This window comes from Etheostoma spectabile, chromosome 17 (genome assembly GCF_008692095.1).
Source record: "Etheostoma spectabile isolate EspeVRDwgs_2016 chromosome 17, UIUC_Espe_1.0, whole genome shotgun sequence".
NCBI lineage: Eukaryota > Metazoa > Chordata > Actinopteri > Perciformes > Percidae > Etheostoma > Etheostoma spectabile.
Window position 1 is genome coordinate 17,703,810 of NC_045749.1, and position 18,920 is coordinate 17,722,729.

An 18,920-nucleotide genomic window follows, 5' to 3' on the forward strand; every position below is an offset into this window, starting at 1 on the left:
TGCAAAACACATCTTTAGTAAAGTCAATTATTCAGTTTGTTTTGCAATTTGATGTGTTTAAGACAAGAAATGCTGGAAAAAAAAGTCATAATTACAAAATAACACTCAGTTGCTAGTTTATTAGGTACACCTAGATAAAGCTATTGCAGTGTAATAATCCTGCGGTACATCCTACAGTACCATCATGTAAGTTATAATGTTCAGATTTGGTTGAATTGGTGTTGATTCAACTTGATCAATTTAGAGGACGTAGCTCAATTGTATTGTTTTATACTGACAGGGGTTTCTATTATTCCGTCCAACCTATATCAATGATGAGAGGCTATATAACAGAAACACATCTCTGTATAAAACAATGCAAAACATAACACTAGAATGTTTTAGTTTCTAATCTGAAATAGTAATTTTACTATATTCAACCAACCACCTGGCTCCCTCTGCTGGAGACATTTCTTAATGTCTCCACTGTAAATTGACAGTAGAGATAAAAAAAAAAACCTATATGCAGCCCTGCAAACATGTTAGCATACAAGTATGACAACTATACAAGGTTGAAAATTGCAGTATACAACCGTACATAATCTGCTGCAGTGCTAAAAATTAGAGGCTACTAATCTATTGCTACTTTGGAGGAACCTCTTCATTAAAGCTTGTAATTAAAAAAAATGAAATGCATATATCAGGTCAGTAGTTGTGATTGCAAATACTTGAAGAACAAGACACCAGAGCAGACATGCTTTTCAGTATATTTTACTTGTTTTGTAACATGAATCCGCGGCCTTATCTGAAGAGCCTTTTGGGATGCTTTGTCAGAGGAACCTGAGATAAAAAAAACTCCATTTAGGGAGTAGTTAAGTCGTATATTTTAGGTTTGTGACGTGTAAGTTCCCATTTTCTAAGCAAGAAAAAAATAATACAAAAAACATTTCTGAAAGACAAACAAAGATCCATAAAACAGAAAATGAACAGAGCTGAGGTTCAGCCTTTTGTCTCTCTACAGGAATGAGGTGGAAAAAAAGAGAACACCACTTCCTGCTGGATAAAGGAGATAACAGTTGGTGCCATTTTAGACCAACAGATGAGGAGGAGGGGGGGGGGAGACACAGGTCACACACTCCTGGAGTGCCAGGCGAGCTGGATACATTGTTGGGCCCTCGCCCATGAGGAGGGTCCATGTGGAAAAACAAGAACTGAAAGTACACATTCTAAAAAAAGACTAAAAGTGAGAATACACTTTATATGTATATGTGCAACAGTGATAAAAGGCACAATAGCACAGAGTGTCATGCTTTACTAGCTTCCCTTAAATTAGCATCAGATTTTAAGTGAGTCTGAGGAGTCATTTCTTAGTCTGTGCCCACTTGGTCCAACCAGACATTGTAGCTTAATGCTAAGTGCTAGGTATCTTATGGTGCCAAGAGGGACGGACCAATGTTAAGAGGACTGCATCAGTGAAAGTCAGTCAGTGATATTCAAATACCAAAACCACAGGACAGCAGACATTGCGTGCTGCCTATATCTTACGGCCATTAAAAGACTATACTGTCATTATGAATCATCAGCTTTTTGCTTGTTAATCTATGAAGTATTTCAGGCAGCAGGACTACATAGCATATTACTTTGAAAAGGAAAGAAACCTTTTCTTTTCTTGATAATTGTGTTCCTCGTGCTTGACATTTCATAAAGTAAATATTCAGTTTTTTTTCAAAAATACAGCAGGGAGCAACATCTGTCACTTTTCTGGGTATATTCTTAAACCTTCTAGCAGAGCATTAACACTTTGTGCTGATCTTAAAACTTGGGCCATTATTACTTTCTTTAGCTAACCTTGTCTAATTGATACTGCCTCGAGAGCCATTTTGAAGTGAATTCCCATACACGCAAAAGCAACAACACTGGAAAGAAAACCTTTAAATAAGGATGACTTCTATCTTCCCAAGAACTTTTGGTATTCTTAAATAAAATCATCTTAACACAAAGATTTGTAAATGAATACCTAGTGAACAGATTCAGTAACATTTCCAACAATTTAAGCAGATCATCTAGGCCTTTTACCACTTCATTCAGGCCAAAACAAACGTGTTGCTGCAGTTACAGAACTGAATGTAACAAAATCTTTTTTCTACTAGTCGCTCCAATCCATTGATAATTCCATAACCACAGAGATTGAAGGTGGCAGTGTAAACAAAGTCTAGAGGTGTCAGTGTTGGGAGCAATTTACACAATATCCAACCGGAGGCTGGTCCTCACAAAACATATCTGTAAAGCTAAAGGCATAGAATTGGAATCTGGAAGCAGTGTTGCACACACTAATTTATTGGGTAAACCACGTCGATGGCTTTCGAACTTTACCGACAACATTGCTTTCGTTCAAATCTACACACTACTTGAGTAAATACTATCACATCTAATAAGACTACTAAAAAAGGGAGAAATAAGAGGAATAAAATAACAATAAATGCTAATAAACCGGGTAATAATGTTTTTGGTTTTGTACAGTAGGGGTTAGTGAACTTTGTTGGGTGCAGCCCTTTGTTAGCAACTACAACAAATGTTGAGAAATGGTAGTAATTACCTATGAAACTGTTTTCAAAAGTTTAAGTCACGTGTAGCTTGAAGCAGTCAAGACCCTCATCTGGCAGAATTTTAATATGCTCTATTAAGATCTGCAATTTTATTTTCATTCCTTTTTAGAGGCGAATTACATGAGCACAGATCGCCAAGAGTCCAAATGTAAAAATTGCGTGTCAGGAAAACAAAACGGGGCTAAACCCAAACAAGCCATCCCTCCCCTTCCAATGCTTACTCTGAGCCAAAATAATACGCTCTCTTCCAATCTCCTCCAACCATTTGCTCCTACATGATCTCAAAACTGCACTTCAAGCTAAAATATTATATAAACTGAGACGCACTCCAAATTGAGAGGAGGGTGGAGAAAGGCCGAGGAGAGCTGAGGGAGAGACCGAGAAAGAAGACTGTATTGGCTTTGAGTGTTTAGGTCCTTTCTGCAAATAGTGGGCGTAACTGGGGACGGGGCAAGAGGGATGGTGTCTGGGTCAGGTTATGGCGATAGATAGTAAGGGCGGGGCAGCGGTGCTGCAGTGGCCCTGGCGAAAGATGACCTCAATGAGCGATGAGAGCCCCGGCAGCGTAACTCACGGAGCTGTCCTGCCAGTTCCTGCACTCACTTGATTGGGCGTAGTTCAGGAAACTGAAGTTCATTTCTAAACCAGACTTCCTCAGCTCAGCCACAGCCTGCAAAACAGTAACAAGCACAGAAGCATAAGGGATGGATGAAGCAGTGCGTTTGTCTGCTTGAATGTATGCTGCCATTGTTGGCATGTATGGGTAACTAGGTTACTACCTAGAGTGGTAACCAAGCATCACTTCGAAGGAAGAAGGATGTTATTAACTAACTACAGTAGGTTGAAAGCTATACAGATAACGTTAACCTTAAACAAGTCTAGTCTGTTCTTTTTTTTTTTAATCATACTTGAAATACTGCGACCAACACTTCTCTACACACTATACAAGATACAAGAACAATTGTGTTTCTTTACTTTCATGTAGCCTGTATGGATCATCAACGGGTGAGGATGCAAACTTTTGGATTGGGACATGCAGCTTTAGCCTTTAAGCATGATTAGCCTAAACCATTGAGTGCATATTTATCCCCTTTATGTTGCCACAGTTGTAATTTCTGCCAACAAACGGCCGTAGGCTATATATGAGATGCGCCTTTTGTAGACCTCTTTCAGAAATCAAGGGCCCACTGTTTCAAGAAGTAAAGATTTTTGGGCAGTAAGTTATCATTATCAACTGCATATGGGAGAATGGAAAGCATGACATAGCGGCATAGTAACAATTAAATACTTATCAAAATGTCTACAAAGCGAAACGGTTGGTGAGGCCCTTCTTCTGGTGTACTTACATTTAGAAGCACTCCAATTGGGTGACGCCCACAGATGGTGTTGCGGTACTTCTTCAAGTAGTTGGTGAAAGACATAGGATCCAGCTGTTCTATAATGCCCATCCCCTTCACAGACAGAGAAAAAAAGTCATGTTTCACATTGTTTTGTTGTAATGGCATGTTTCTCAATATATTTATGTTCATTTTTTATTTATATTTGGTTATTTGATCTCTAGAAAGCAGTTATTTCTGTACGCTGTGTATTCAAAATAAAAATCTATCCATATCCTCTCTGCCCCTCTGTATTCCAACGTCCTGAAACATGGTGTATTTGTAGCAGGTATACATTAAAGTTAATAAGTCACACTAAGAGCACGAGGTATTGAAAATGACACTATTACGAGTTTTGACATTAATGTCTATTTAATATGTACTTCATTTCCATAACAGCATATGGCTGATGATAATATCTTTCTTCACATTTTTCACAAATGATCTTACATTTGAATCAGATATCTCAGTGATTACCATTTTATCAAGATGCTCGATAGACCTGTAGATCTCCCCATGAGATTCATCATAGTATGTGTAGCGGAACCGTTGACCTTAAAAATAGAGAAATACAAAGCTGGATAGTCATGTCACAGTCATGTCACAGTCCTGACATTTAGGCCAAATTATCCTTAGATAGCAAAATATACTTTTAATGTCAGAATACTCTCAGAGAATGAGTGTCACTTCCAGTGCTTTCATTCGTCTGTACCTACCCCAGTGGCAGAAGTCGGATGAGATAATGAAAAGGTTGGAAGGGTCTGCCAGGTATTTGCTGAGCAGCTTCCCATATTCCTGTTCCTTGGACTCACTCAGGGCACCCACAAGCACAGGGACGATGCTAAACTCGTCTTTGTGGCTGCAACATCAGATTATTAAATTAACAACTGAGTACAATAACTGCCACTCACTGGCAATATTCTGTCCAATGGGCATGGGTGGAAATAAAATCTGCATTAAGATAGTTTTATTCTCCACAGAGCAGCCATCAAAAGCTAATGGGAAACTGCCAGCCCACCACGTGATAAGCTGCACCTATGTGCCTTACATGCAACACCTACGTTACTAATGTTTCTTGTCAATCAACATCTCAGGTTTTAGTTCAACTTGAACGTTTAATATGCAATGAGCTAATGTACTCGGTTCACTTCATACATGCCTGATCTGTGCTTTTCTGAACCAAGAAAATTCTTTTGACTCCTGCCAACCTAACAGAAGGCTGTACCAATAACGTACTGTATATCCCACTTCATGTGTCCCTGTACCAATGTGATTCTAGTATGTGTGTGTGTGTATATATATATACACACACACACACACACACACACACACACACACACACACACACACACACACACACACACACACACACACACACACACACACACACACACACACACACACACACACACACACACACACACACACACACACACACACACACACACACACTACAATGAAAAGAATAAACAGAACTAAAAGAGCACGATGCACACTCTTGCCAATGGTCTCACACGATTGCACGGATCTACAAGTGACAGTAACATGCCAAAATATGCTGCAACGTGCTAGCAAAGATAGGGAAGAAGACTGCTAGCAAGTGAATATGGATTTAAAAAAATGCAGGATTTATTATACTTTTAAGTTGGCGGTTTTGCAAATGTTTTATGAGGAACGAAATGCATTCAACACATTTGTTAGAGTTCAAAGAAACAGAGTTTGGTGAGAAACACTGAATGTAAACAACTTTTGTTTGTGTAAGACAAAACTCCACAGGGCACCTTTAAGAAAAAGCTTCATTCCATGGGACCGTTCCCTCTGTAAGTATATAGTGTTGACTCTTTGGTTCAATGAATGCCACTCCTATGTGCATTACCTCTCCATGGCTTTAGCAGTGTAAGGCAAGTGCATTTCAATACTGTGCTCATCTTCATCTGTCTGCAGACTCATCCGCTCAAACAACCCAGTTTTCCAGAGGTCAGCGTAAACTGTAAAACAGAGGTGAGTTTCACTTTAATTTGTGCACGTTATGATGACCATGTCTCCTGATTATGTCATTTTGGGGCTGCACACCCATTTAAATTGTCTATTGTTAAAGTGTCTAGCTGAGAAAAACCTCATCATTGACAAATGTATCTTAATAGTGAGGGATCTGTCTGGTCCCTAGTGAATGATTAAAAGGGTATCACCTCCCAAGACTGCTTGTGGTCTACATGTTGGAGCTCCAGTCGGACTACAACAGTCACTACGTGGAAAGGGTAATTTTGGGTGATCTACTTTGTCTTCTTCTTTTTCTTTTCTTTAATGGTACTGAAAACAGGTGTTGTCTCATTTGTTTTTTGGCATGAAACACGCACTACAATCTACACAAACCTAAACTTCAATCCAAACTGTGGTTACATTACTACCTCACAAAACCCTTAACATACCCTTTCTTCCCTAAATAATTAACTCATTAGCATGTGTTAACATCTGACATTGACAGATGAACACGCACACACAAAAAGTAAAAAAATCACAATGTCATGAGTGAAAGCGGTGAATACCCTTCTGGTCGATTCTCAGGTCATAGAGAGGTGTTCTATAGATCTCTGCAGGTGACAGGGCACAGCGGGAGAGGGGCACATGGTGTGAAGGTCCCAGGATGAACACCCTACGACTGAAGGGCAACAGGATTTTTATCTCACTCGCTCTATTCACAAAAGGCACATCACCACCAGCACTATATTCTACTATCTATCTGTTCACTCTGTGGTGGGGGGTGGGGGGGAGATTTAAGATAAGAAACAGTCTTACAAAGCATTTTCTTATAGAATACAGATCAAAAAAACTGAAGGACTTACGTAACAGTGGGATCAACCTGCTTGTAGGCATGTGCTGCACAAGCACCACAGTAGGTGTACCCTGCATGACTGCAAACAAAAACATGTCAAATTAGAATGAGACAACATCACAGATACCTTTTGACATGTTCAGATTGTATTTGATGTGTGCTTACGGAGCTATGATGGCTCTAGCAGGTCTGATGGTGGACTCTGCTTTGGACAGCCATCCTTCTAGTTGTGCATTCAACTGGGATCCTGCAAAGGTAGGTAAACTTTTTCTTTCCAGATCACTGAATTAAAGGGGCCGAGTCAACTTACCGGTATACTGCTCTCTCCATACTTCAATACTAAATACTACAATGCTTCCTTACAAGACTAGAAATGACATAACGGGCCAGCACAAAAACATTGTCTGATCAATACAGATAGGATTTGATAGACTCAGCATAGCTACAAGCATAGATCACTAAAATCAAGGTTATATGTCAATGCAATAATCCCAGAGGGGTGAAATCCAAGTGTGGCAAGAGTGGTTAATTTAATGTGGTCGTGTTATGTTATTTTGGGTAAGAAATGGAGATAAGCTACAATAGTCCTTTTAGGTAAAATACTCAATGTTTGACTGTTAATCTAGAGCCTACAATAGCGGTCTGGTCCAGGTTAAACAATAAAACAAAAGCTCAATTTTAAACTTGCAAATTGCCTATACTGGATCACACTGCCTGTATTACTATGCAAACTGCTCAGTATTTGCCTCTGTCCCAGCTGCTAACGTGATGCAGGAAAACAACCAACCAGTAAGTGTTTTGTCAAAATGAAAACGGGTATCGTTTTGCAAGTACATTACCGGTAGTTCAGTTTCAGCCTTCAGTTTATGCTTATGGACATATTATTGTTTTTATGCTATACACAATCTTAAGTGTACTGTATGTTCTATCGAAAAAGGTTATTACAACCAATGCAATAAGGCAAGCTTAAAATGGATAAACAAGCAGGCCTTTAGGGTTTATTCACAAGAAGCAGCGAGCTAGTAAGATGGGGGAAGGGGTGCAACACGAACCTTCAATGTTCCACCCTGGCTTTCCAGTCTTTTGTTTTAATGGCAGCGACTATTTCTGCACCTAACCAACCAGACCTAACAATACTAGCAGCTTCAGGGGATTTCTTATTCTAGCCAGACATAAGGTGACGTTGGGCCAGGAAGTTCTGTATTATTTACCAAGTTAGCAATTGTTAAGTTGAAAGCTTTGCTTGCTTGTCAAAAATGCTGAGCAGCAGATGTCCGTTTGTTTTGGAAGATTTCCATCGACCATACGAGGAGGAGAAGCGCTGAATAAGCTCAAACCAACCATGCACCAAATAGGATAACAGAGATAAGGCAGTCAATGCCAGCTAATGTTAGCTAACGTCAGTCGACTTTATATCAGATGGATTAGCTAGGTCTTCAAGCATAACGTTAACAATCACCGTCTGCTGTGGCAAGACATGCATTTGACAGCTTTTGATCTCAATACATTCAAGATTATACAACATAAAAAGCCAACAAAAGAAATAAAAAAAGACCACCGTGATTACAAAAAACAAACAAAAAAAACAACAACAGCTAGCTAGCATAGTAGCTTGCTAACTCGGACGGTGCTCTGTTGACAGTTACCCGAAGCAGAGTACCAGCTCCCGGCGTGACTTGCTTCTCTGCACACCACTCGGTTCGACATCTTGGTTCCCAAGCCGCCTATTTTGGTTTGCTTAACTCTTGTCAGGCGAAAAAAAGTAAAATTACAGAAGCCAGTGACAGCTCACCAAGAGGAGAAATAATGCCAGCTAGCTAACTTGCTGGTAAAGACAAAGGGCAGTTCGACTGGAGAGACAGCTGGGCTAGCTGCTGCTAACAAGCTCAGTGTTCCGTCAGCTGGCCGTGGTGTTGTTACCGGTTAATAAGTAGCTTAGACGGAGAGAGCAGCAAACGTCAGTCTGGTGTAATTATCATGCAAATTTGGAAAGGCACAAAATACAAAATCTTTTTAATATGCCGATATCGTACAGTCTGAAGAGCAATTACAGTAACAACCGCTGTCACAGTCGGAATCAAAGGATTACTGGTTTGTCTGTCGAGCCAGGTAAGGGGCGTCTCTGGAATTGTTATCGCGGTGACGTCGAAGCAATTTGATTGGTTACTTGATCAGCCAAAAGAAAGTGATTCGTGGAAAAATCCAGGAGGCGTAGCCGTTATTAAAAAGATTGTTCGATTATGAAATTGCCCTGCCCGTCTCAATCTCTCAATCTAAATTCATCTGTTTGCTCTAAGAGAAAAGGTTTTTTTTGTTTGGTATTATTTTAAAATGCTGCGGAAATTATTTCATACTAAATACCCGAAAACTGCCAAAGAATTTTATTTGCATATTTAAAAAAAAAAAAGTAAATAAAAGTGAACAATCCCCTCACTGTTATAAGATTTTAGGGACAACTGCATTTCCTCTCCTCCTATTTATTCTCAAGAACACATTTACTGATCATCATATGCCATGCCGTTTGAAAAATTATCTTTTTGCAATAAAAAAGGAATAACTGACACATGGAATGGAAAATGCAACATGATGGGATGAGATGGGAAAAGATAACATGTCAAGTAAAAGGCCTATTGTACCATTGTATCATATAGTTCCGCATAGAAACATATCTCCAATTAGATATTGAAATTGTGTTACTGATCAATTTAGTAGATAGGGGTTTAATTATTCAATTCAAACATTGCTGAGTCAGAAAACTCATGAAACATTCTACCACCCCCCACTTATAGGCAAAACTTCATGGACCAAAAGCCTTTGAACATACTAAGGCCACATTTAATGACCTATGTGTACCCCAACAATATATCAAATTGCTCAAAAGGGACCATATCAACAACCAACACATATAACAAAATTTCAATTTTCAGTCATTACGTCCATCAAATTATTTAATAAAAAGAGATTTAACAGTGGCCATAACAGCTGTGTATTCAAAAGTGATGACAATAAGAGGTAAATTTGTGTTCTTATTTCCCTCTAAGCCTGACTGTTATACGCAGTACCTGTTATTAGAACTGCGTTTATTTGGACTGAGGTCTTAGTTTTCCCTGGAAGTTTCTTGAGCCACTGTCCCAGTGTGGAAGTTAAAACCCAGCGGTCTCCAATTACCAATGGAACCCTTTCAATATAATAGGGCAGGGGTTCCCGAATCTTTCAGCCCACGACCCCCAAAGTAACGGCGCAAGTGACTTGCGACCACCCCACTATAAACGTATATAAACATTGCGCGCAACCGCGCACGCACTATAGGCGTGAAAATCAAAAGAGCTGTTCCCTTTTTATTCATTTGCTTGGTTTTATTTTAAAAATGTAGCCACTAGTTTCATCTTGTGTTAAAATCATGGCTAACATATGCTATTTCTAATCGTTTTTAAATTTTAGTTTTATTTCTGGAAATCAACTTGCGACCCCCCCCCCTCTGGCTCGCGACCCCCCTGTGGGTCCCGAACCCCACTTTGGGAATCACTGTAATAGGGTAATATCCACATATCCTCTTCATGTAACCCCTTTCCCTGGGGGTCACTTGTGTAGTTGCATTCCAGCTGTTCTATGTTCTCTGCCCTGGTCCACAAATATCTTGTTCCAGAAGCCCATTTCTCATCATCAGGTTGTCCTACTAGGTTGGCAGGAGTCAAAGGGGGGTGGGGGCTTGTTGACCTGGGAAACGTCCAACCCACATGCTTTTTGTCTCTGGAGGTGGCAGAGAGAGCAAAGAGGCTGTGGGATTTCCAGATCCAGACTGATAAAATAGGGATGGCCAACCAAACCCCCAAACTGGGACAGTGGCTCCAGCAAATATCAGGAAAAACATCTGAGAAATCTGTCCAGAAGAGGGCCGTCCTAGGAACAGCTCATATACTGCACAGAACCCTCCCCTGCAGACCTTTGGTTGCCAACCCTTTTGGTCTGAGCAACCCCCACAGCCCAGTCGGATGAACTCATGTGCCCCATTATTGATTACCAATCTATGTTCCCACGGTATATAACACTATTCATTGTATAGGCTAAAAATGAATCGTTGGAACTGTCAATTGTCAATGTTAAGGTTGGTTTGGTCAACAATCGTGCCAGCCTATTCTACTGAGAGCGAAGCTGAATGTTTTAACCTACTTTTATCTAATAATTTAAATTGTTCAGTCATTACTTGAAGTTATTTAATTTTTAACATTTATTCATCACAGCTTTTATTCTGAAGATCCAAACGCAACTTGTGTTTGTTACAAAAAACAAAAAATAAGTTTCCTTGGTTTGGGAGTCATGTAGGAGTAAGATAATAACGTATAGTTATATATAATTTCCAGTCATGAATTACTTAATTTGTTTTGGGGTAAATTTGATTTTGTATTTAAATATACATTTTATGTATATTTATGTATGCATGTTATGGTTTCTATGTATGTATATGTGTGTTATGTGTTATGTATACTAAATAAAATAACATATAATTTGTTTTTGTTTATAATTTATCTAAAATTGTAAGTGTATGAAGCCTGGTGTCGCACGCTCCGGTACAGTGGGTGGCGATATGCACCTTAACACGTTGCTTTACGCTCCACTACGAATCGGAGAAGAAGAAAAAGCCGAAGAAGAAGTACACACGGGAAAGCGGAAGCTAGCTGTGGAAATGTTTATGTTTTGATCTAATATGTCACATATGCGGCAAAAAGATTGTTTAATAAACAAAAGACTTCGGATTGACCCAGTTATAAATGCGATTTGAAAGCTTCATTTGGCCGTGTCCTCTTTCAAAAGGGGCTAACTCTGAGTTACAACTGAGAACAAGGAGACAATAACGTGGGTTTAAAGTCGGCTAAAATAATGGCAGGCAAAAGCAAAGACAGCGGCGAAGTTATCAAAAACTACCATAAACAGGCGTTCGAGTATGTATCGAAGGCGTTACGGATCGACGAAGATGATACAGGTTTGTTTCTCGTGTTTATGAGTTATTAGCTGATGTGTTGTGGCGTGAGGCAGTTGGTAATAAACACCCCCCCCCCCCCCCCCCCCCCCCCCATCCCCTGTGATGACAGGAGAGAAAGAGGAGGCTGTGCAGTGGTACAAGAAGGGGATTTCTGTGCTTGAGAGGGGTATTGAAGTAGAGATCACGGGGCAAGGTAAATATGCTAACAAACATGCGGATGTACACAGTGTGCAGTGTTGACATGCTGTAGCCTTAGACTCTGTGCTTTGTTAGCAGGAGAGCAATATGACCGAGCAAAGAGACTTCAAGATAAAATGGTCACCAATCTCACCATGGCAAAGGATCGGCTCGCTCTGTTAGGTACGTGGTAGTGGTAGAGAAAATCACATATCCCAATATTCTTGACCAAATGCCTCAATGTCGACATTGCGACGATACTGTATGGTTGACTATTGATGCTTTAACAAAAATGTTGTTTACACAATGAGATTTTTGATGAATAATCTCCAGATATGATTTAATGACTTAGTGGGTAAAGGTAAATATTAGAATAACTTACCAGAATAGTCTGGTAAGTTCAGAAAATTGCATCACTTTACTGTACTGCGGCTTGTAAAACCAGGAAAAGACAACACTTACCATATTAAGATATTACGATATATCCAAAATCTAAGACCATATGTAGTCTCATGTCGCAATATCGATATAACATCAATATTTTGCCCAGCCCTAGTAAGTGTCGTCACCAAAATAATATTGTTATCTGAGCTGAAGAGGGATGTTCAAGATGAATACTGTTGTTTCACAGAGGCAGCGATGGCAAATAAGAGGAGGAGTGATCCCCAGAAGACCTCAAATCATGCTCCTACACAACCAAAGCCTGTGCCTAAAAGCCAGCCTGCAGTGCGAGGTGTGTCCACTAACATCAGGCCCTCCACCGTTAGAACCCCACCCAGACCCACTGATCAAAAGGTGATTCTTAAATTGTGTCTCGATGTCCGGTTGTATGTTATTTTAAGATGTGTGATCCGGATGAACCGTGTACTGATTTATGGATATTTGTGCTCCTGCTAAGGTGACGCCACGGATGGCAAAAACTCAAAATGGAAAACCTGCAGCTGTGAAACAACTCCCAAAGAGAGATATGAAAAACTTCAAGAATGTGGACAGCAAATTGGCCAACTTGATTATGAATGAAATTGTTGACAGGTATTTAGAAGTAATGCTATCGTATTACAACACCTGTACATGTTGCTGTCTGTGGAATGGAAATGAAAAAACTACCTTTGCTGCAGTTAAAGTAGCATTCTGTGTTCATTGCAGTGGAGCGTCTGTATTCTTTAAAGACATTGCGGGTCAGGACCTGGCCAAGCAAGCACTCCAAGAGATTGTCATCCTCCCTGCCTTAAGACCAGAGGTGATCACTTAGAACATTTTGTCTGTGCTGCTTACTATATTTCTACTTTTTCGGTTTGACATGTAACCCTTTTTCACGTATTTTGCCATTTAGCTCTTTACTGGCCTGAGATCTCCGGCACGTGGTTTACTTTTATTTGGCCCGCCTGGAAATGGGAAAACCATGCTGGTAAGTTAAATGGTTATCCAACACACATTCATTCTGATCAAACTGTGCTTTTAGGACATGCATATACCTGTTGATAGTCTTGGTTCAGTGTTATCATTTGAGACTTCACTGCTTCATCTTCCAAGGCCAAAGCAGTCGCAGCAGAATCGAAAGCCACATTCTTCAACATCAGCGCTGCCAGTTTGACATCTAAATATGTAAGAAAACATTTATATTGCTCTTTATTTGTCTGGAGTAGGTCTCCACACAACACTAAATTTAGTTTAGGTTTTTAACCTTTCCTGTCATCACCATTGCAGGTGGGAGAGGGCGAGAAGCTTGTGCGAGCACTGTTTGCAGTTGCCAGAGAATTGCAGCCCTCTGTGATCTTTATCGGTTCGTATGACTCTTAATTATAGACTAGATGTGCCCCGAACAGGAATTTTATACCCTATATTGCAGATCGTAAATCAACTTCTTATTTAGTTCTTTTTAAATATTTCATTTAGATGAAGTGGACAGCTTGCTCTGTGAAAGAAGGGAGGGAGAACACGAGGCCTCTCGTCGCCTAAAAACCGAGTTCCTCATTGAGTTTGACGGGGTAAGGGCAGCCTCTGAAATCTGATCAGGAACCGGCTCCAGAGTGCTTATGTCACAGTTATCTCAGATAGCACCGGTGTTGTTTTCACAACAGTGCTTCGTGGTTTCAGGTGCAGTCAGGAGGGGATGACAGGGTGCTCGTAATGGGAGCGACCAACAGGCCTCAGGAGCTCGATGAAGCAGTACTGAGGTACGGGATGCATGCACAGTTATTATGCGTTTCTTTTGTTACAAGCTCACAACAGTTTTTCTTTCTGTGTTAATCTTCCAGGCGTTTTGCAAAAAGGATTTATGTGGCATTGCCGGATGGGGAGGTATTTACATTGGAATCGTTATAACAGTTTATCACTATGATCAGTGTCTCTGTTAGCTGTGAAATGTGAATGGTGCAGCAACTGTTAAGTTCACTGAGTTATAGGATGTAACTCTCGTCCCTTCAGACGAGAGTCACGTTGCTGAAAAACCTTTTGGGAAAGCATGGGAATCCACTGAGCAAAAATGAGCTTTCTCTTCTCGCGAAGTGAGTTTCACATTTACACGCCATCCTGCCTTTTCTGCAATTATTTCTGTATGTATGTGCATTAACTCCTGGATGTGTAACTTGATAGAAAGAGTGAAGGATATTCAGGAAGTGATCTCACGTCATTAGCCAAAGACGCTGCGCTTGGGCCAATCAGAGGTAAGACGTCTTCCTCGCATCATCATATGGTTAGTGTATATTTCCGCCTCCATGACCAGCTAACTCTGCTTCTTTTTCTGGTGAAAATCCTCTCTTGCACAGAGTTGGGACCAGATCAAGTACGAAGTATGGCTGCTAGTGAGGTAAAGTTAAAGTCACAATACTACCTGCTTGATGTAGGTACTGGCATTACAACTGGAGTTGGTCCCTGGGCACCGGACTATGGCTGCCCATTGCTCCCTGCTAGTTAGGACGGGTTAAATGCTGAGGATACATATGTCATATATGTGTTAATATGTACTTGGCAAATAAAGGATATACATATATATTCTTAAATATCTTTATGTAACATGTATCTTTATAGTAATGCTCTTTTGTCTGTATTTACAGGTGCGTAACATCAAGATGAAAGACTTTGAGGATTCCCTGAAGCGCATTAAGCCCAGTGTTAGCCCAGCAACTCTTCAGATGTATACCAAATGGAACAAAGATTTTGGGGACACAACAGCTATTTGAATTTTGAACTTTTCACTTGTTAAAAAACAAACAAAAACAAAACAGTTAATTCCTCTGTTTGAATCTACAGGTACAAGACGTTAACACAATTGAACTTGGAACAAACCAATTGTAGGGCGGTAAAGCTATAATGTATACATATTGTGAAATTAGGAAACATTTCCTGTTATATGGAAAGGCTTTGCTACTAAAAGTTTCTTTACTGTGTTTTTACACTCCTAAAACACTGTCTTGCTATTTGAAATTTCATTATTTATTCTTAAGAATGTCCTGCAAAATTACAATTGATCTTTCTCTTACCTCAAGAGGGCAGCAAGTTTGTGTAAATCCTGACAACCTCGCTGATTTCGATCATTTTACACATCCATTATTTTCCTGATGCGTTGACATGTTGATGGTATTGATCACCAAGTGCTGTCTGTACTTGTACATATGCAAGAGTGACAATAATTGGGAGAATATCTGCCAAATTGTGTGCATTTTTATTGCAATTGTTGTTGTTTTTTTTCATTTGCACTTATAGTTTGTAGATACAAATACTTTTATTGTAGTTGAAAGTAGGAGACCTAATGAATTGTTGTGATGGCCAAGAAGAGTTATGATTTAATTGAGCAGAACTGTAATGGTTTCCTACTTTCTTCATGCATTAATAAATACATTCATTAAAGTTTCTCCCGCTTTATTTTTTTAACTTTTCTTTTAAATCTAACTGCTGTATCATACACAGATGAGTGCCCAAAGAGCAAACACGTCACTCCCCTTTTAAATAACAGAACAGAACGTGTTTTCAACACATCCTCTCATCTGTAGGTAGATGGTGCCACTGTTCTGTCCTTGTGGCGCAAGCCGAAAATAAAGCCCATCTTCTGCTGTGTTGAGGGATAGATCGGATTGAGTTAGCTGTTTTTGGTATGTTGGATAGTTACACCTGTAGGAGCCTCAGCATGTTCATGTGCCTGCAGGTAAGTGCTTCAGAGAAAAGGTCACAGTGTTTATAAGAGACGTTACGTTGTGCAGCTCTGAGGTGACCAAGACGGGGAATGTCGAGGAATGGAAACGCCTGCGGTCAAACATAGAGCTTCATTTCAGTACCCACCAAACTCTTCCAATAGAAAAGCTTAACTTCAATGCCACCTCTCTCCCAAAGGCCCTTCTATGGTCAGCTGGTGGTGTTGCCTGTGGTTTATGTGGCCCTGGCAGCTGCATCATCTGTTCCTGCAGATGTTTACAGACTCTGCAAATGCAAATGTTTTCTATATTTAATAAAGGTTGTCCTCTGAGTTTTATTTCCACACCGCAAACCATTCTCCCCCAGAGCTGCAACCACACCCAGGACAACTCTCTTTTGCTCAGGGGAGAATTGTTTGATGGAGTAAAAGATGCCAGACAAGAATGTAGAGTGTTAGGGGTTAGGGTTTAGTCATCACATTTTCATTTACTCTTACTCCTGTTATTTTCAAACCATTCCATTTACATGTTGGAATATAAAGTAGATGCCTGCAGGTGGTAAAGCGAGCTAATTGCCTAATTTTAACATTCTTACAAGTAATTACTTCTAAAAGAACTTGTAATTACAGTAGAGAGCTATTATTATATGTACACAATGGGTTTTACATTTTCTGACTGGACAGAGCATTATTGAGGTGGTTTAAACCCCAGAGATGATTGACAGCTTCCCATTTTTTGTTGCGTGTCAGAGGCCTGTGCCTCCACAGTGGCTCATTGATGCTTCGACCACTACATCCACTCAAGGGAAAACAGAATAGGTGATCATTTGATACCTCAAGTGAAATAGCCCACCCTGTAGAGAGTAGAATAATAGTCAACACAGCAAGGACCTCTGACTGACTGAGCAAACAGTGTGAGTGTTTCTTCAAGTGGCCCATTATGAAAACAGTATGTGGATGGGAGGGTTTTGTTATAGTTAAGGCATGTGTCTCACTTCAGGGCTGCGGAGATTAGTTTTGAGTTTGTGGAGGTATTACCTATAAACCTGGCATAAATTGCAATTTTTTCTGCCTTAGTAGTTAGAATTAGGTGCTAAAAGACCGACTGTATGCAGCACTGTGTTGGAAAGTGGCTCTGAGCTACTTTAAAGAAAAGCCTGATTGTGAATTATTGAGCTAGTGGAAAGGGTTTTCATTCAAAATTTGAGATTTGGCCATTCTATCACCCCTAGTTTCGTTATGTAGTTCAAGACTTACACAGTGGAAAGCCTTCAGGTCTGAATGTGTCCACTCTCCAGCACCGGCTGCTACACCCAATACACAACTTCATTTAGGGAGGGTTATCTTTCTCTCTCAGAGGAGGCTACAAGCCAAGTCTAATCTTGTATCCAATGGCAACATCTGTCTTTTATGAGCACATTTATTTTTCTTGTTTGCTGTTTATTAATGGTGGGTGTATCACTGGGTGTTTGAGGGAGGAAACATTTTGTGTTGGTATATATATTTATTTATATATGCACGTATGTGAATATGGGCTTATTTATACCAGGTCAGCCTTAGCTCGGAGCAATAAGGAAAACTGCACTGTCTAGAACACTTAAACATTTTTACACTTAAAACATTTTACACTTTAAAAATATTTTAAGGTATATTTCGACTTTAAAGAAGAAGAAGAAGAATTGGTTTTAACCAGGTGCTTTGACTGAGCTACATGCTGCATAATCTTAAAGCGAGATGATGGTCGATGCTAGAACGCCCCGGGGCATTGGGAATAGCTTCAATAAGATAATAAATAACAAGTGTGTCATTCACTCTCAGTTCCAGACACAACACTAAAATGAGAGGTACCCAGAGATATTTGTTTTTTCTGCCTGATTTGTATTCGTGGAAAGAGTTTACTGTCACCACTTGACTGTCTGTCTGTTCAATTTTTGCTCTTGCAGAGTGAAGGTCTGTGGTAAGGTCAGTAATAGCTGGTCTTACAACTCCACCTTCTAATTTGAGATGCCAGCACCTTTTTACAAGGTGTAGAAGGAAAACAGCTTGTGGAAAAGCAACATTTAAAAAAAAGAAGTGTTTTTGCATGTACAGTATGAAGATAATTGATCAGTAGAGGGAGGGGATCATTCATTCATTCATCACTGTCTGCATACCTTGGAGTGAACCCACGTAAGCTCATGTATTATTTCTCACATTTCAACCTGCAGCCAAAATGCTGTAAAAGACTGAGGTGGACAGAGGAGAGCAAACACTGTCATGCCCGCACATGACCTGCAAAGCTATTCATCTTAGTTACCAGATCAAGAGCCAACCCCTTGCTTTTGATTTCAGAGAAACTATGCAGATGAATGAGATTTTGAGTCAGTGCAGCTTGTCAACACAAAACTCCAAAAGGTCTGTTTTTAGACTCACATCCGGATGGCCCTCTAGACAAAAAGGTTGTGTTTAATGTACAAGAATAGGGATGTCCTTAGCATGGACATATATCCCCAGATGATGCTCAGGAAACACATTGGTCCTTGGACAGAGGTGGACATGTTGAGACGAGGGTTTGACACAGGGATGGGTGGGGGGATGATGTTGAGGGAAACAGTGCACTGACAAGGTGAGCTGCATGCTGCCCCGGGGTGCATTCCTTCAGCTCATGTGCAGCCAAAACACTTGATGAAAAGTGAAAGTGCAGTGTGGGCTGAGCATTTTAGCACAAGAATAATGCTCTGTCTGTCTGTCATACTGCTTTTCCCGCTCCCCTTGTCCTCCCTTTTTTGCCCTTCCCTCGGGTCGTTCATGTGAGGACAGGAGTAATGATTCGGCTCCACCTCTGACCCCGGTCAGGTTC

At 40.2% G+C, this 18,920-nt stretch overlaps 2 protein-coding genes across 4 annotated transcripts; one reads left to right on the forward strand and one right to left on the reverse strand.

Moving 5' to 3' along the window:
* Positions 1 to 734: 734 nt before the first annotated feature.
* Positions 735 to 8,915, reverse strand: memo1 (mediator of cell motility 1). The gene is made up of 9 exons (XM_032541367.1): positions 8,441 to 8,915; positions 6,960 to 7,041; positions 6,805 to 6,873; positions 6,508 to 6,620; positions 5,838 to 5,949; positions 4,678 to 4,820; positions 4,439 to 4,515; positions 3,932 to 4,036; positions 735 to 3,255 (listed from the first exon to the last, which is right to left on the reverse strand). The coding sequence occupies exons 1-9, from the start codon at positions 8,499 to 8,501 to the stop codon at positions 3,124 to 3,126; spliced, it is 894 nt and encodes a 297-aa protein (XP_032397258.1). The 5' UTR covers positions 8,502 to 8,915; the 3' UTR covers positions 735 to 3,123.
* Positions 8,916 to 11,429: 2,514 nt separating this feature from the next.
* LOC116705448 (spastin) lies at positions 11,430 to 15,806 on the forward strand. 3 transcript variants are annotated; one of them, XM_032541646.1, is made up of 16 exons: positions 11,430 to 11,775; positions 11,885 to 11,968; positions 12,049 to 12,135; positions 12,584 to 12,747; positions 12,851 to 12,984; positions 13,099 to 13,192; positions 13,286 to 13,360; positions 13,486 to 13,557; positions 13,660 to 13,735; positions 13,849 to 13,940; positions 14,050 to 14,129; positions 14,211 to 14,253; positions 14,380 to 14,459; positions 14,548 to 14,618; positions 14,721 to 14,761; positions 15,009 to 15,806. In XM_032541646.1, the coding sequence occupies exons 1-16, from the start codon at positions 11,673 to 11,675 to the stop codon at positions 15,132 to 15,134; spliced, it is 1,422 nt and encodes a 473-aa protein (XP_032397537.1). In that variant the 5' UTR covers positions 11,430 to 11,672; the 3' UTR covers positions 15,135 to 15,806. The 3 variants fall into 3 exon arrangements, 2 of the variants coding, with proteins under 2 accessions (XP_032397537.1, XP_032397538.1); XM_032541647.1 differs by having other exon boundaries at positions 12,052 to 12,135; XR_004335939.1 differs by lacking the exon at positions 15,009 to 15,806 and having other exon boundaries at positions 14,380 to 14,463.
* The last annotated feature ends 3,114 nt before the right edge of the window (positions 15,807 to 18,920 follow it).

Bases quoted from the DNA above. Each gene is read 5' to 3' on its own strand.
- memo1 (XM_032541367.1), bottom strand. From the start codon at position 8,501: ATGTCGAACCGAGTGGTGTGCAGAGAAGCAAGTCACGCCGGGAGCTGG. The intron at 6,874-6,959 runs GTAAGCACACAT...TTTTGTTTGCAG, and splicing joins GCTAGAGCCATCATAGCTCC to TCATGCAGGGTACACCTACT. The intron at 3,256-3,931 runs GTAAGTACACCA...ACTGTTTTGCAG, and splicing joins CAATTGGAGTGCTTCTAAAT to GCTGTGGCTGAGCTGAGGAA.
- LOC116705448 (XM_032541646.1), top strand. From the start codon at position 11,673: ATGGCAGGCAAAAGCAAAGACAGCGGCGAAGTTATCAAAAACTACCAT. The intron at 12,985-13,098 runs GTATTTAGAAGT...TGTTCATTGCAG, and splicing joins ATGAATGAAATTGTTGACAG to TGGAGCGTCTGTATTCTTTA. The intron at 13,558-13,659 runs GTAAGAAAACAT...TCACCATTGCAG, and splicing joins CCAGTTTGACATCTAAATAT to GTGGGAGAGGGCGAGAAGCT.